This window comes from Leuresthes tenuis, unplaced genomic scaffold (genome assembly GCF_036924035.1).
Source record: "Leuresthes tenuis unplaced genomic scaffold, fLeuTen1.0.hap1 SCAF_14, whole genome shotgun sequence".
Lineage (NCBI taxonomy): Eukaryota > Metazoa > Chordata > Actinopteri > Atheriniformes > Atherinopsidae > Leuresthes > Leuresthes tenuis.
Window position 1 is genome coordinate 33969766 of NW_027325368.1, and position 18430 is coordinate 33988195.

General features: G+C 40.2%; 1 protein-coding gene across 5 annotated transcripts in view; it reads left to right on the top strand.

Annotated features, from left to right (window-relative positions):
* st3gal3b (ST3 beta-galactoside alpha-2,3-sialyltransferase 3b) overlaps nt 1-18430 on the top strand; it is a 43320-nt gene that overhangs the window by 8762 nt on the left and 16128 nt on the right. For all 5 annotated transcript variants that reach the window (XM_072364330.1, XM_072364332.1, XM_072364333.1 and 2 more), the window contains 6 exons: nt 84-126; nt 1368-1460; nt 4526-4620; nt 11012-11075; nt 11156-11251; nt 12668-12854. In XM_072364330.1, the coding sequence (XP_072220431.1) occupies nt 84-126; nt 1368-1460; nt 4526-4620; nt 11012-11075; nt 11156-11251; nt 12668-12854 (578 nt within the window). The remainder of the gene's footprint in view (nt 1-83; nt 127-1367; nt 1461-4525; nt 4621-11011; nt 11076-11155; nt 11252-12667; nt 12855-18430) is intronic.

Sequence of the window (18430 nt, forward strand, 5' to 3'; positions counted from 1 at the left end):
TGTAGACTGGATGCCTATAAAAAGTCTTTTATCCATGCACTTTGTGGACTCATCGCCATTTCTGTTAATCTTTTTTTTTTCAGTGTACGATAAGCAGGGCTTTCTGCTCCAGCTGGACACAAAACTGTGAGTAAATATCTGTTTTTATGAATTACTGACTGCTTTAAAGGAGCACATTTACCAATTCTCCATCGTGCACTGCAGAGGGTATTTCAAACTCTTGAGTTAAGGACTCTTCAAGTCCCTGTTAGACTCTATGATATGTGATTTTACATCTGTGTTATTGTGCAGGTTTTTGTTAATCAGTTGAGAAGCATGAAAATGTAAACGTTGGGCCAATTAGTCTAATTTGATGTATTCTTTTTGTTTCAAACAAACTTACATTGCCTCAAACACAGGTGATGACAGCTGCACAGATATTACAGGTGGTCGGTGTAGTAATTGGAGTAATTTGTGTGAATTGAGAAGTTCTTCATGTTTGTCAGGGTGAGGAGCTGGTTCAGTAGATATTCATGCTGTCATTTTGTCAGCATGTCAGTTGAAATGTGTATAATTCCCTGAATTGGTTTGACACTTCAACTGTAAACTGCCAATGGAAGGTCCTAAAGGTGCTCCTTCATGACCATGCAGACAGGCAATACCCATGTGCTGTCAGGCTTCCAGTGTCTGTGCACACACTGCAAGCACTGTGTCAACACATACTTTAAGGTAGATTTCACATGGGTCTCAATTTATATCTAGAATGTCATTAATTATTCCATTTGAGCACAACCATACATTGCCATTCATCTTAAGACTAGTTGTTAGTATATGACATAGGTCATTTAATCCTGCTGGTAGTCTGACTAATGAAAAAGTATCTCCGAGATTTAATTCTCACCAAATTCCTTTCCAGCAAAAGCCAAGTTGCAAGTGCATTTGAACAGGGCTGAAATATAGTGTATGAGCATAGCGGAGCTTCAAATTATGTGCAAACATGCTGAAGTCAAGCTGTTTCTGCTAGCTTTGATTTTGGACCTCACATAGTGGAAGACCCTGGCCCCTCTCCCTCCTCCCTGTTTATTTGAACTAGAATCATGGTGTACATCAGATTATTAATGATCACAGTAGTAATCGGGAGGTTCTAGACTTAGCGCTGCTGGTGTGATTATTTAGACAAGGCCTCTCTGCTTTGTCCTGCCACACACGGCTGACATACGGAGCTGTTACTGACTTCTTCAACTGGCTAAGCAATCCACAGCCCTTTTTCTGCAAGACACTGTTTGACAAGCTTGGTTTTTTTGAGGCTTTGAATTTGTCAGGACAACCGTACATCAGTTATAATGATGTGTCTGATTAATGTCCCTCTCTGTTTTGTTAATTTACAGCTCATTGGAGTTGGCATACAAGTATGGCAACCTCAGCGAAGGGGCATGCAAACCAGGATATGTAGAAGCCAAGATGAACGCCATCTATCCCAAGTGAGAAGTGCTCTGCTCTAACTTTTGCTCATGATTTCTTGTAACACACGTAGAGGTGGATTAGCCAACTAATTCTCAGATTGCAAAAAACTTAAAAAATCGTTTTAATTTGGTGTTAACAGGAGAGAAGCTCTTACTCGAGCATACCAAGATCCATGATGTCACTCCTCAAGCCAACTAGGCCTTAAGGGTTTTTTGTCAGAAATAAAGAAGACTCCACATTCCTGTCCAATCTCGGTTTCAATCGTGTTTTTATCATTTTCTCCCCACCACAAAAACTCAACTGTGTCCTTGTAATCCCCCTGTTACACAATAGAACCTTTGTCACCCGAGCACAAGGTCTCCCATCTCTTCCTTGTCATATCATAGAGCCTTTAGAGGCTGTTTCTATGGGTGACACCAACTTCCTGTCCGGACTAATCATGAGATCTCTAGTACGCAGCCCACGCAGTCCAAACAATGCTCCACAGCCCTCTTGATGTCATTGGTTCTTTTGATTTTTTTCCCCCTTCATTTGGGCCTCTGTTTGCCACTATTCTCAGCTTGATCTGTAGAACATTGTCCCATTAGCTAATCTTGAAGCTAAGCACGAGTAATTTTCCTCATTGATTAACAACAGCCACTGGCACTAAGGAGTACTTGACCTAATTATGTGATTCAAATTCACCAAGCCTTCAATGAGGGTGAGAATGTAATGTACCTGTTAAACAACCAAAAATAATCTAGTTTAAAAAAAAGTTTTGATCAAGAATATTTTGAAGTGTATTTGTTGTCTTTTTGCCTTTATTTGACAGTGAAGATGATGGAGATGATGGGAACAAGGAGAGAGAGAGAGAGGTTTTAAAAGTGTTGTCATCACAGGCATGTGGTGTCACACTGAATGACTGAACTGTTTTTGGGTCTTTCTACACCCAAGCAGCAACTGTTTCCAGAGGTTTTGTGCAAAATTGATCAAACACTTCTGTAGAACTTCCCTCTACCTATATGAGAGGCTATGGAATAATAACTTCCTCTAATCAACTGCACGTGTCACAACAAAGTTTTGCACGACAAACAATACCCCTGGGATTCCACCGATTACCCCCCCAGTCACACACAGATCCATGGGCACCATTAACGCTACACTTTGTGTACATTTTATTTAAATTTTTGTGGTTCTCCGCATAAATGCCATCGTCTGGTTGAGTGGACACAGTCATGCAGTATGAATGTTCGGTTGTGATTTATTGTGGGCATATTTAAAGGAAATAAACCAATTAACATCTTATTTGTTAGTTGTATTTATTCCTGCCTGCTGTGCATTTACCAAGCAAAGCAATCCATTGAATACTTAGCATTTTCAAATGGGTGTGGCCCACAGTTCAGTGGTTAAAGAAAACTACTTAACCTTTAGCAGTGAGGTCCTGTGGCTCCCCTTCTAATCATCTCCTGCTTCCTCCGTGTTTGTCCTCTCTGTAGGCCCTTGCCTTGCAGAGTCCAATTTATTTTACACACCTCCCTCTTCCCTCTGCTTTACCCAAAACTGTTTGTATTGGAGCCCTAAATCAAGTGTTGGCAGTGAACTTGAGGGGGCACGGTTATGAAAATATTGCTTGTGAGAGATGGACCCAGCAAAGGAAATGAGCACAATGCATCCCTGCCTCCTGGCTGTTTTGGGAGTCCTCACTTTTTATTTAACATCAAGCAACCCCCTTTCTCTCTGCATTGTCAGGGCTCAGTGACTTGCAGTGGGCTCTTGTTATTTATAGCCCCTTATAGCCTCAGAAGTCTTAGGTTTAATGAATCTTCATTTGTTTTGGTAGGACAGAAGTCTCTGAGTGTGTATGCTTCTGTCAGGTGATGTGAGGAGGGGAGAAAGCCAAACATAAGTGCCTCATCTGAGTCTGTCTCTGCTCTCATGCTAAAAAAGGTGGAGATTAATGAGGATATCAAGGGCTGTTAACAGTGCTCGGAAGATGTTGAACCTAACCGGAAGGTATAGCAGCGGTGTCGGCCACGTTTAGTCATTAGGCCTCAGAGATCCACGTTCATCATGGCAGTGTTAGGATAATAAGATATCCATGATTCCTGCTGGGAAACAGCAGTTTGTGCTTATGTGTCCTCTTTTATTTCACAGTTCCAAATTTCTTTGCTAGTTAGTGGTCTGTAGGCTGTGGGAGCCATAATTTATGTTTACTGTGAAAGTCTGTGTAATTACTGCTCAGCGCTAGCCATCATCCCCTCTGCAGGATGTGTGAGTATGCTGCTGGTGGTCTGGTTCTGGCCACAAGAATGGTACTTCAGTCTTTGTATTGTAATTTCTGTATGTCTTAGAGCATTTGAAAATAATGCGCAGTAACCATATTATTAGATTTTTGTACAGCCACCTAGATTAGTCTTTTCTGTGTGTGTTATAAAATTCTGTGCATATAAACATCGAAAAAGAAAAGAGAAGAAATTCCGTCTCCTTCTGCTGTCCTCTGGCATCCCCTGAGCTATCACAGCAGTCGTGAAAACACACATCCACCCTGAAGTCGCACTCGCAGAAGTGGCACTAAGCCCGGTGCTCGGGTCACATGCCTGACCAAAAGGAAATGGATTCTTTTGATTTTGGAGCTGCTATTAATCAGAGGAAACACATTCACACTTCCATAGATGGGATAAGGAAGAGGTAGCAGTTCATGGGGCATCAAAAACATTGGTCACAGTTGTGTTTTGAGTACTGGACTCCTAATATGGCTTGCTTCTGGCTGCAGTAGTTTAAACTGCATTCTCCATCATACATTTTGTATGTATGTTGACTCACCAACATAGTGTCAGACCCCCCCCCCGCCCTTCAGTGTCTGTTACCTGCTCAGTTTTGGCTGCTTTTGTCTGGGCTTTACTGCACATGGCCCATGGGAGGTGGGAAATTGATGAACCGCATGACTCAAGAAGACAAAAGGTGTAGTGATGGAACACATAAATAGTTCTTACTCCAAAAAGGCTGGTTACAGGAGTAAGTATGCAAAGGAAAATAATGATCTAAACGTGCTGCATTTTCAAATCAGTTAATGAAAACTTTCTTCCTTCTTCCTTTCTTGCAGGTTCACAAAATCAGCTCCCATGTTTCTTGATCGGAACTTCAAACGACTAGCGAAAGTCAGCAATTACTTGCCTCCATTTGGTTTCAGAACACAAGGTAAAAATGTTCATCACAGCTGTTCTTCATTGTGTGTATATGTTGTATGCTGTGTGTTTCCTGCATAAATGCTCTCAAAGTCCTTAAGAACTATCACATGCCACTCCTATCAGGAAGCTTCAGCTCACACTGTCCTGAGTTTTTAATACTGACTTAACATGTCTCATTAGAGGATATTCTCTGTCCTTGGTTTTTCTGTTTGACTTTATGCTAAATCTGAGACGTGAACAGTAATTCCGAGGTATAGGGTGAAAAAAAGCTGTTTCTGTTCATTATTTATTTTTTTAAGTCCTGTTTTTGGCAAGAAAAAAACGTTTCTTTGGTTTGTTATTTCGTCTTGTCCTGAGTTATGACAGTGTGAGGTGGATAATCCATCATATTGTAGTCACCTTAAGTTTTTGCCAAGGTTATGTAATCATCCAATAATAATGCAAGCAGGGAGTGTTTGTAAATTCCAAGGGTTGGTTTATTAATGGACTGTTGGAGATGTCTGAAGCAGTTACTAAACAGTAGCCTTTTTAAATGCAAGAAATGACCTAATCTCTGCCACCCATCATGCATGCTTGGCTATTGTTTGACTTCTGGGTGGGTTCCAGTGACTGGTTTTATTTTGGTTCTAACTCCTAGTTGGCAAAACACACAGATTTTTCAGGTCAAACACCAACACTAACTCTTATCAAATCTTTTATCTCTAGAGAGAAATGGAAAACATAAAGGTCTTTAATTTAAGCAAACTACCGTGATTGGTTTGATGGACATAACTGGCAGCAGAGCAGATCGTCTGAAAGGTTACAAACAAATGTTTGACTGGCGTCTGATTAATGTGGACGGTGATGCTGAAGACTAAGTGAAAAGACTCATCAGTCTGTTGCACCACTGAATAACTGCTGTTAAAGTGTGTTTTTGGAGTCCCGACAGGAACAAGTAGAGAATCTTCTCTCTTGAAAAAAATGCATTTTTTTTAATTGATGTGCTGCCTTGCAATGTTTAAATCATAATTAATCTTAAATTCTATAGAAGCTAAATTAAAACCTCTAACCAAAGGTCAGAGTCATTAATATGCAAGTCTCAACTCTTTCCTTTGAAGTTCTAAGTCATGTCCAAGTCTTAAACTTTGAGTTTGAGTCCTTAACTAATGTGCTTTTTACCAAATGTAACGTAATCCATTTAGACATGAAGCTTGTACTACGAAGCAGGTCTGGTGGCTTAGCAAAGAAAGCTGGGTCACTTCTTACCGTATCTTATACCGCTAACCTAACCTGCCTCGTAAAAGCACTGCCTCCTGACCAATCACCTAAAAACCTATTAGGCTTCAGTGCATGAACAGTGTGAGAGTCTCTGTTCGACTCCTACTGGAGTCAGAGGTTGATTGTGCTGTTTGACTTTCAGTCAGAAGCATCTCTATTAGAGATGTGTCAGCAGAGGGGATGTTTATGTAGCCCAAGGTTCCCGCAGGGTCTTAAAAAGTCTCAAATTTGGAGCTTTAAGTTTGAGGCCTTAAAAAGTTTCATATTTTTGTGACATACATGTTGTTTTGTTTTAGACATTACTAACAAAAAGCCCCATGACTCTTTTTTTCTTGTTTTTTATATTTTTTCATTTGGCTTCCTTAGAGCAAAGAGCATTTAGAACAGCCAGTATTACAGCTGACGTAATAAGACTGAAATATTCTCCTGTTAAAATGACCTAATAGAAAAAAATGCACAGACGCAAATCCATCAGATCTACCTGTGCTTAAAGGGGAACTCCGGTACTTTTAAACCTGGACCTTATTTCTGGCATGAAATACGTTCATCTACTCACCGACAACAGTTTGGTGGTTGATACTGTAGTAGTGACATTGATCAGCTTTTTGCTTTGTGCTCTCTCCACATTCTTTTTCCATTTTTGTCTAATTTCCTTTCTGCTCCGGAAGCAGCAGCTGCATTGCTCTTCAGCCTGTCAGGCTTCTAGATTGCAGTTGGTCACCTGATGCCAGCTCCACCCGTTCTACATGAGTGTACATGCACCCGGTTACCTGTAGTGTTCAGTGTCATGACAGAACAACTAGTGTCAGTGATGATATACTTATTTTTTAAGGTACCGGTACTTAATTGATTTCTTTCTTTCTGAACAACACGTGGCCCACTACGGGTCTTTTGTTGAGGAGTACTTTCCAGTCAATATGCTTAACCCCAAGTGAAGTCACAAGTCCTTCGTTTTTAAGCACAAGTTGTGTTGCAGATCTATAATTTAGTCAAGTATAAAGTAATCAAATTTGTGACTAGTTTGACTGAAGTCCAAGTCATGTTACTCGAGTCCACACCTTCAGTTAAGATAAGCTGTGAATAAGTTTTTATTTCATAGCTGTTTATTTAATAAAACCAACTTGATTGTCGTTTGATATATTTTTGCAATGTTGCCACAGTTGTATATGATCATATTAGCCAACAGATCATATTATATTCTATTTGAGCCCCTTTCTTAAGTTTTATTCATATTTTCTATTCTTATTTTCTTTTAAATCCATGCTTCTGTTTGTCCTAACCCCTTAAGTGATTGTTTGCTGGACCACTGCCATCTAACCCCTAGACATTACTACATGAGCATGCAGTGTTTACTCTTGTTCCCTGAGTTCAACACACCCCAGCAGTTCAGATATCGAACCAGAACACAGCACCATGGGTACTGAGGAGATAACATTAATCTCTTTCACATTTTTCCAATACTTAGAAGCAGAAAGTACAGTGAATGTTACCTTTGTGCTTGTGCAAGTTCTCTACTGTCATCTGAACACACGCACCCTCACTCTACACAGACACTATCAAAAGAGCACTCCTTGTGTGAGTGTTACACCTGGTTTCTGTTTTCTCCACGGACTGTGATGGCAGTGTTTTTTCCCTTTGAGCGGTACTCATGTGGAGAGATGATACGTGTGGATCCTGAATAGAACACCACAAAGGATTCCAAATTGAGAGCTTGGAGAGGTGATGGTGGGCGGGATTTTTATTTTTACTTTTTATTCTGCCAAGAAGTATCTTTGGCACACATCAAGCACAGCCTGAGAACAGTTATGCGGGATTCATTCAGTCTCAGAGGAACTTTTTTTTGTGCTAAAATTGATTGTGTTCAGTGCACGTTTTCACTGGCCTTCTCCCACTTAAAGTATTATTGTGCCTCGATAGGAATGGCATTAAGCTCTGAATTACTCCTCAAAATGCAGTAGTGTGTGGGTTATCTTTTGGGAACATGTTGGGGGGGAAGGTGCAGTTTTTTTTAGAGGGAAGTTTAGAGCAGAGTTTGTTCAACTACTGTGTTTGTAAGAGTACGTCTCTGTAAATCTATTCAATTCAATTCAGTTTATTTATTTAGCACCAAATCTCAACAAACGTCATCTCAAGACACTTCAATGATACAATCCAATTCATTGTCATCATTATCCAATCAAATCCAATTGATTAAATCAAAATTAGTCCAATTCATTCATATAGAGCCAATTCAAAAGCAATATCCTAGCTAAGGAAACCAACAGATTGCACCAAAACTTATCTTCAGTCCAATCTCCCGTCCTGAGCCTGAGGGACTGTGGAAAGGAATGACTCCCTTTACCAGGAAGAAACCTCTGGCAGAACCAGAACCAGGAAGGGTGGCCATCCGCAGCTTAACTATGGGATGTTTCAGGCTCACCTGAGCCATCCCTAACTATAAGCTTTATCAGAAAGGAAAGTTTCAGCCTGATCTTAAAGGTAGAGAGGGTGTCTGCTTCCTGAAGCCAAACTGGCAGCTGGTTCCACAGAGAGGGGCCTGATAACTGAAGGCTCTGCCTCCCATTCTGCTTTTAGGGGCCTGATAACTGAAGGCTCTGCCTCCCATTCTGCTTTTAGGGGCCTGATAACTGAAGGCTCTACCTCCCATTCTACTTTTAGGGGCCTGATAACTGAAGGCTCTGCCTCCCATTCTGCTTTTAGGGGCCTGATAACTGAAGGCTCTGCCTCCCATTCTGCTTTTAGGGGCCTGATAACTGAAGGCTCTGCCTCCCATTCTGCTTTTAGGGGCCTGATAACTGAAGGCTCTGCCTCCCATTCTGCTTTTAGGGGCCTGATAACTGAAGGCTCTACCTCCCAGTCTGCTTTTAGGGGCCTGATAACTGAAGGCTCTGCCTCCCATTCTGCTTTTAGGGGCCTGATAACTGAAGGCTCTGCCTCCCATTCTGCTTTTAGGGGCCTGATAACTGAAGGCTCTGCCTCCCATTCTGCTTTTAGGGGCCTGATAACTGAAGGCTCTACCTCCCATTCTACTTTTAGAAACTCTGGGAACCACAAGGAATCCTGCAGTTTGGGAGTGAAGTGCTCTGTTAGGAAAATATCTTACAATGAGATCTTTAAGATATGATGGAGCTCGGTCATTAGGAGATTTTATATGTGAGGAGAAGAATCTTAAATTCTATTCTGTTTTAATAAGTATAGGAGACTTCTTTGTAATTTCTGAAAGCTCATGTGCACCCAGACTGGTTTAAATCAGATCAGGGAAGTTGATAAAGATTTTCATTAACAGATACTTACAGTTATTTTACTGCTTAATTTCCCTTTACTGACATAAATCCTCAAAGGATGGCTTTTCCTTTGATCCCTGGATGGATCCAATAAAAAAAATACAATAATTGACTGAGATATTAACTGTTTGACAATACAAACCTGAATGCTTTTTTCTTTTTTTTTTAGTTGTCCTTGAAGTAAAGGCGAAATGTTCTTTTCTTTGGTTTTTTGATCATTTAAAGAGTTAAGTATCCCCTTCAACATTTTTAATCAAGAGCCCCAAAGGTCTTTCAGGTCTAAAAAAAAAAGTACCATTCTCTCATCACAGGATTCTTTATATTGTTTAGGCTACACCCTTCCCAGCAATGTGTCTGTGTTTATGTTTTATGTGATGCTTCTGCAGTTCTTCTGTGTTACGGTTAAAGATTTTCTTCATTTCAAGAGTTCCATGCTGGACTAATGACTGAACCTTAAGCCATTCGTCTTTGGCTCCACCACGAGACATACTTGGCTGAAATGTTTACCCCGTTCTTATAACAATTAGCTGCCATGTTGTCTTTTGGAATAGAGCACTGCCCAGTGTGATCTTTCACTTTTCACCCGCTTGGATCCAGGTGTGGTCCTCAGCCTTGTGTTTATGCTGCTCGGGGTGATGCTTGACGCCAGACATCGACACCACATCCAAACAACGAGCTGTGGCTCTGCCTGCCTCTCCACAGCAGGTTAATCATTAGGATCGTTAGTCTGGGTGAACGAACTGTAATGCCTTACAAACAGCTTTGAGGTCTCATCTAAACTCTCATCACTCTGCCTTTACTCTTACTTTCTCAGATTCTCTTGGGCCCTATCTGACAGTGTGCTCTGTGGAGATTATATTTGGTGGAGTACACTAAAAATACCTGATACTTTTAACAATGCGGTGAAGATTGATTGTGTGTTATGTAGATAGCAAAACAAGAAAATCAATTTATCGTGTAATCCAAAGCATCCTTATATGGTCCTTAAGAATTAACTCCAAGTACAAATGAGTCAAAGATGGATACAACTGTAATGGAATCTGCACTTGGGCATGTTATGGAACATGAATTATGAGTTTGACAGACCTAAAAATACTCAGGAGGAGAGGAATTATTTAAAATATCTAATACTGGAAGCATGACTCCAGCAGAATGTCCTGTAGAACTCAGCAGGTATGCATGCTATGGCTAAACATCCTCCTTTCTCACCCTGCTATCAGAGAGGTGCTAGCCACGCAAGGAGGCAAGCTCGGCATCGACTGCTTAGCCAGGAGAATGCGCTTGTTTGAAAACAGCATTCCTCCCTGAGTGCTTTTTATGGGAGAGTTCATACATGCACACTTGTACCATTCTGAACTCTGTATTTCTGCTTCTCCCAGCTTCACTGCTCTTTGGAACTCAGCAGCTTTTTTCCCACTAATTCTGAGGGTTGATTGGTCGCTCCATATCTGTAGCCGAATAAATGGAGACAAATGTTCTCTCCCTCTGTCTTAGGACCACCTAAACTGTGATGTCTCAAGTGTTATGTTGAGGTCTGCTCATCTTTTAAAGGAGCAATTTCCTCACTTTTCAGTTACCTACTTTTTGTTATTGGAGAACATCTATGATGTTAAAGTGACATGCTCAAGGTGACGCAACACTAGTTGCTGTGTTTTGTGCCAAAACGTGAGTTGCGGTGGTCTGGATAGTTTGAGATATTTGCACCAGTAGTCCCATTTAATGCCAAGATAAAAAGCTCTCTGATATATTTGTACACAAACCCAACTGAGTGATAAAATTAACCAAGTTATTTTTAGTGAACATGCTCAGTGCAGTTCTTAATATATTTTTGTCCTCGTCATTTTGTTTCTTCCTCTATAGAAAGAATAATAGACAACATTTTAAGTGAGACGAAAAATTACGGACTTGGAGAGAAGCTAGACAGGTAATCACACTCACTCACATTTGTCAACATGAAGTTCCTTTATGTCATTATCACTAACTTCTGATTGTCCCTCCTCCCAGTCTCAGCTGTAAAAGATGCATCATAGTGGGCAATGGTGGAATCTTGTCCAATAAGTCTTTGGGCTCCCGTATAGATGACTATGATGTTGTAGTGAGGTAAGCTGAGGCAAAAATATGAATAAGACACTGTGATTAAGCATTCTGAACAGTTTGTCCGTCAACGTGAAAGTTTTGTGTGTGAATCATGTCTCATCCAAGGCTAAATCATAGGATGGGATCGTTGATGTTTTGTTTTTCATTCATTTGAATAAGCTTGATGCATTCTGTATTTATTTGGATGTGAAAATATGTGCCTTCTATTTACTATTACTTCAAGTTGATTTCTGAAATGAAATTAGGTAAAAGCCTCTGCAGCAAACAGACGTTCCAAATGAGATTTTCTATAACTGCCAGTATGCTCTTAATCGTTTTTTCATGAAGTAAGGTGCTTCTGGCATATGCAAGAGTCTCCCACTTGGTAGATATCACAGATTGCAAACACATTTAGTTCTTTTTGTGCTGTTTCCGAATGTCCACCCACTCTTTCTGCAGATCATGTAAAGTCTTGTGATATTTTAACTCTTACACATAAAGACACCCTGATAGATTTTCCATGATCATGTCAGAAGACTCTGAGGGCCACTCGGAAAGCTTTGACTTATGCTTCTTGACGTCCTCTGTGATGTGTTTTGAATATGCTTTGAATCATTGGCATGTTGTAGGAACGAGCCTTTTTTTAAATCTCATCTTCATGGGTCACACTTGTGGCCATGTGTTTCATCTGTACAGTGTTTCCAGTGCCAATGACTTTCTTCCAGGGCTTCTCCCTAACACTCGGTCAAACTTTAGCTGACAATATAAATCTTGGTGGCTTAAAATGTCATTGGTGGATTAATTGTGGGCTTTGGGAGGTGTCTGTACTTCATAAGCACAAAGGTGGGAGCATTTCCCCTCTGTTACTACTTCCCTGTTTCTGATACATTTCAGCAGTGGGCAAACTTTGTGTGCACAACCCTAGATATATCTGTGATAAAAGCTGTTACTGCTGTTTTAATTGGGGAGGGGCCTGATAGCCTCTAAAGCAGAATATGTCCACCTACATATGCGGAGTAAGTAAGGTACTTAACATATTTTTGTGCTTGTGGCTGAAGAGCTCACTTTAGAACGTATTTGTCCACAGCACATATTCGCAGAATCTCATCCAGATGTTGCTTTGCCAATTTTGAATATTGACTTTTGTGGTGGGGCTTCAAGAGAGGCCTTTTTTATTAGGGTGTGTCCATTTAATAATGTTTGTAGACTTAGCTGTCTGTGTCATACTTGTTCATGTAATACTGTTTTTTTTTCTCCACCTTTATTTTTAAATTGATAAGAAATGAACTTGAATTATCATCTGAATAAGGCTCAGATTTTTTTTTCTGTTAACTGCAGGATTGTGTTAACTAAAAAATAAATGTATATCAAAGGTACAACTGCTGTACAATGAGCCTTTTTCAATGCAGATCCCATTCCATTTGTCTTTTTTGTTGGCAGGTTGAATGAAGCCCCAGTAAGGGGCTATGGCAAAGATGTAGGGACCAAAACCACCTTGAGGATTACCTATCCAGAGGGGGCTATCCAGAAACCTGAGAACTATGAAAAACACTCACTTTTTGTCTTTTCTGCTTTCAAACCACTTGATTTCAAGTGGCTCAGACAGATGGTATTCAAGGAAAAACTGGTAAGGAGATAATTATTATTGTGGAATGAAAATAACGTTTTTTTGCTTCAAAAACGCACAGAATCTTAATTAATTCAGGAGTGATGGCTGAAATATGCAGACAGATCTGAAATGCTGCAGGTGCTACAGGTTTGGAATATAAACTGGTTGAAAATGAGAGGAGTGTTTGCTGAATAATTCAGCTTTAGATCCACTTACAATGTCCTCATCCAGTGACAAACTGTGCCTGAATATCTCAGTTTTTAAGTAAGACGGCAATGAAATTTAGTGCTGATGTAAGCCATTTTTTGTTTTGTGGTTACAGGAACAACACAAATACCTGCTATATAGTATGCGGGTTCTAGATTATGCAAATACATTGTTTGCAAAGAACAGTGGAAGAAAATGACTAGCACACAAGTTATTATCTTAGTTTTTCTAACTGAGACATCGTTTGTCTCCCTGTGAACATTATGGCTGCCACAGTTAAATGATAGGAGGCTTTTATTGGCAAGGGTCGGACTGAAAGGCAGAATTGTTTCTACCTTATCACTGTAGCGGAGCACAGCTGTTATTCATAGCTCCTTAGTCCTTTATGTCCACTCTCACAGAAAATAATTTTCATCGTGCTCTTGTTGAACTTGAGATCATTTTGCATCCCCTCAGCACCTGGGCGAAGACATTACTCAGTACAGTTTCTATTTACATTTAGTGATTTCACAGACACTGTGCCTCTTTAAATGATCTCCCTATTAATAGAATCGACCTAAAAGCTCTTCATAGAGTTATCAAAATGAAGGTAGCCATATTTGCTTTTTTAATATGTTTTAGCTTTGCTGTGTCAGGCTTTATATCTTGAATAACTGTTTAGATAGATGGCGCTTTATTGATCCCACAGGAGGTTTCCTCTGGGAAATTAAGGCTCCAGCAGCAGTGCAGCACCATAAAAAAACACTATATAAACAGATGGTAGATGTTTACCACCACAAAATTAAGCTTGCATGTTTTTACACAACACAAGATTGTATAATGTGATTATTCCATCAAGTCACCAGCATATAAGCTGAAACATTATCGTTTTTTTTATCGGCTGGGAGTTAGCAGAAGCAGGCAAACCTGGTCTAATAGTCCAAAGCAAGGATGTGGGAGGGTTTTGTTGCTGCATAGTGCTTCTTCCTCTGCTGGGGATGATTACGTGTCTGGTTAAAAGCACCAGCTATAGTAAAATAGAAAAATGGAATTAAGTGGCACAACTTAAAGGGGAAGAAAAAAAAAAATTATTAAAAAAAAATTAAAAAAAAACTCAAGTAAAACTTGGTTCATCCATCCTGGCTACACATACAGAAGCAAGCATGCAAGCACAGATACAGTCACCTCATCCCATCAGCGTCCATTTCCCTGCTTTAAGTGTTTGGGTCAGCCGCTGTACTGTTTGGTCCAGCTGGCTGGTTGGAAGACTCCTGCAGCAGAGATGGACAAGTAGCCCCAGATCAAATAGCCCCAGTTAGTGGATCTACATGATGAGATTAACTCGATTATAGCTGTAGTTGGGTTATGCTCCTTATCTACCTTTAATACCCCCCAAACAAAAATGAGTCGACTCTTCAAAAAAACAGTAGTCGACTGTATGTATTCAATTAGTCGGATTAAAAACCTATCACACAGTGGGTCTACGTGATGAGATTAACTGGATTATAGCTGTAGTTGGGTTCTGCTCCTTATCTGAGGGTAATTATCCTTGGATATATGGCAGTGAATGAATCGAATCACTGGCACAAAGCATGCAATACCACAGTACGATAGGTGGCGCTGTCCCCATTTCAGCTATCGCTAATAGAGCCACTTCCTGATGACGTCTTCACCACCAACAACAACAACAAAACTCAGGCATTTGAGAAAGATGGCGAGCGAAGAGCAAGATGAAGCTACGTCCCTCTACATTTCGTTTATGATGAGCTGGTTATGGCACAGACGCGATGCACAACGGCGCATTGTATCCATCGCGTTGTTTATTTCTTTCTGACGGCGGCGACAACAACAGTAATTTCGTCTCCTTTGACTTCGGGGTGACGATCCCGGTAAAAAATCTTTAGCATGCGCAGAACGTTTGATCCGATCCACTGCCGTCTACAGGCATGTTCAGTGTACATTTGGATCGAGTTATCTCTGGGTCTTAATTTGGTCGCGAGTAACCCAATCCGATTTTTTTTTTTTTTTTTTTTTTTTGTAATTTAGCCATTAATCCGATCCGATGGCACTCATGTAACCGCACAATCAATGTGGTTTTGAAATGTAGTATGATAATAAAATCATCTGAATGTTTTAGAAATTCTAAGATTAATCGGTAATGTGTGATGACACAATTGACCCTTTGCTAAACCCCTCCCACAAACAGCTTCTGTCCAATCCTACGTTAGCAACCGTAACTATGCATGAAAGATGCCGAGTGTGCATAAAGCAGTGTGGAAGACCACACGAGCTGCTGAATCCCTCCAAAATCAATAAGTGCTAGCTAACGTGAGCTAACCATAGCTTTGTGTGATAACGTTAACAAAAACGTTTCTGTTAAACCTTGAGCCACTGTGTGATATTTAAGCAAAATAAATGCTAACAGATAGCAACAATCTACGGGTCTCCGCTTGCGCTCACGCCAGACTTTGTGCAAAATATTGCTGGGCTTTGATGTGCCCTAATGAGGTCAAATGTGTATATCAGCCCCACATACGTGAGCAATATTCTGTAAACAAATGCAAGATAGTTTATTTTAGCAAGAAATTGGCAAGCAGAACAATGGAGAAAGCTAACATAACATTTCATTTAAATTTAATGAATATATATTGAGTTACCCTGTTGGCTGTTTTTTTTTTTTTTTAAATAAAAAAAACAACTTTTATTTGAAGTGTCAACATATGTGGTGCCTAGCACTTACATTGAGGGCGGTGTACTTTTCCCTCTATTTTGAGTTCCTCTTCGTTTGAACTTTGCCAACATTTAATCTGGTGAACGTATCTTTCAAATGCATATTGGAAACCCTTTTGTCTGTTTCTCTGTGACACCTCTGAAGAATTTTGGCAGAAAATTTCAGATAATTCTTGAGGAATAGGACTTAATGGTACAAGTGTTGTACCGAGAAAGAGAGCTTGCCGTAAAACGACTGCCCCAGCATCAGTTCAGAGGAAGTGAGCGTAGGTTTACTATAAAATACGGGACAGCTGCCAGGGGCAGCACCAAGAGAAATGTTTTTTTTTTTTACTGTGCAATAGAAATGTCCTGTAGCCCAAGTGAAGAGGCTACGGAAAAAGAACGGTGCAGATAACCTATTAGGTTGCCTATATTTTAATCAAGGTGTATTTTATTCTATTTGAGCTTTGTGTATCTCCCATAATTTGTATATTGATATTGTCCTGTACATGAGAGGGGCCACACACAACAGACCTTAAATAACAGTAATTTTGTGTGCGTGTTGCCTGGTGTTGCGCGTGCACATTTTGCACATGTAGGCAGGGGCCCGTGGCAAGTTTGTGTCTAGGGCCCGTGGTCATGATAATCCGTCTATGCCTTTGCCTATGTATGGTAATTGTAATTATGATCTTGAGATCAGATTCTACACTGGCAGAGCAGCCAAACTACCCCTTTTATGTATTTGGTGCAGGATTCTTCTGTGTAATTAGGAAACACAAGATTGGGAAAACCGTTTGAAAGTCACACAGCTGTCTGGACATATAAGACACCAGCTGCCATCTGGAATTTCTCGAAGGTGACATTGGTCAAAACAGCCATTAGTGAGAAAAACTGGCAATAAAACAGTTTAAGGGAAAGGACAATAAAGTTATTAAAAAAGGGATGAATAGGACACAGAAAGGGCAGGCTGGAACCGAGTAACAGGGTGACTTTGGATTAAAGGATGAGAAAAAGGATAGAGTGAAATTGGGTAAAGGGATAATGGCTGGGGAAAAGAAAATGAGCAGTGGTGAGTAAAGGTAAGTCAAATGGAGGAAAATGGCTTGCTTGGCTGGCTGAGTCTTTGATAGGGCCCAGATTTTTTGGTGTGTCAGAGGGAGAGGACAATGGAAATGGCTGCTTGGGATAATTGATCTAGCCTCTGGCGTCAGACTCGGCCCCCTTTGAACTGCTGAGAAGGGAAGAATGTTTCTCATGGGTTAATAATCAGGGGCTGTTTCTACAAAACGCCTTCAGTTAAGTCCAAGTGAAGAAGTCCGTAAATTAAATCAAGGCACTTTTTGACCAAACGCAACAGCCCACGACTGTTTTTTTTACTTTTTTTTTAACAGGGCTATAAGATTATTTCAGTCATGGGTCTTTTACATTTCCAGCTAGGTCTAAGGTGCAAAGTAGATTAGGCAAATGAAGTCCATTGAAGCGTCAGCTCCTCCCCCAAACTCGCTTCTGGAGTGTGAGGATTGCTTTGATAGTTATAGCACACTAAAAGCATACATACCAGAAAGTGTGCTTGAGCTGCATTAATGCAGAGGCTGTTGGGTTTTTTTCCCCATTTTATCTTGAAATACTTGGCCAGTTTGATTTGGTTAGTTACTTGAGGAAGTTCTTGCTGTCTAAATGCAGATATTTCGGCACAAAAAAACCTTAAGTCTTGTTGTTAAATACTTAAGTAGATATATTAAGGAATGTTTTCTTCATCAGTTTAGGCTTATACTTAAAGGAATCTCTCAAGATTAGTTGAACTGTTGTACAAAAGAGCTCAGCAAACGCATTGAAAAGTCAAATTGCTCTTACGGTAACTTAACCTCACCATGGCAGTTTGCAGTGATGCTCAACTTGTGAAAAAATGTTTGATTGTCGGTTTTGTTGCAAGGCAGCGTTGCAGAAAACTATTTGTCTGACTTTTCTTTCAGCCAACATGTATAAAGAGGTGTACCTTTGCATTCCCTCCGTATTGATTTAGCATTCAAGTATCCACACAAGTATCATTAAAGATTCACTAGGTAATGCAGAAATGATTGTGTTTCCAGGGCAACAATATCTGTTTTTCAGTGGATTTTCATTCTTGGCAACTACATGAAAACCCCTGTGATTCCTTTTTAAAGACTGGTATCCTGCATTCATTGTATATCACTTGGCAAAGACAAATGCAGAGGAAACATAAAGAAGGAGCTATCTGTGCATCTAAATGTGCCTATTGGGAACTCAGGGAACTTTTTCCAAAAACAGTTACTCATAATATCATATCGGTTCTACTTTATTTATTGCTTTTTGCTCCACTATATTTAGGACAGGATATGTTTAAGCCAAAGAAAAGGGATCAGTTATAGACATTTGAAGTGGAAAGTGGCGTCCTAAACTTTAAACAGGAAATCCTCATCATGTAGCCGAAAGCTTCCTTTATTTTGTTCTTTCCTTTTTGTGGATCACAGATAGAAATGTGATGTAATTCTGAACATTGCAGCTTCTGCATCTATTTGTCCAGAGGGGAATATCTTTGTGCAACCTGCACACTTGCAGCTGGAAAGCATGCAGAAACTGATTCACTTTGTGGTTATGCAAGCAAGTGTATTTCTTTCCTTCTTTTTTTCTTTTAATTTCTACAGTGCTGGTGGGTGGTGCACAGTTGTGCGGTC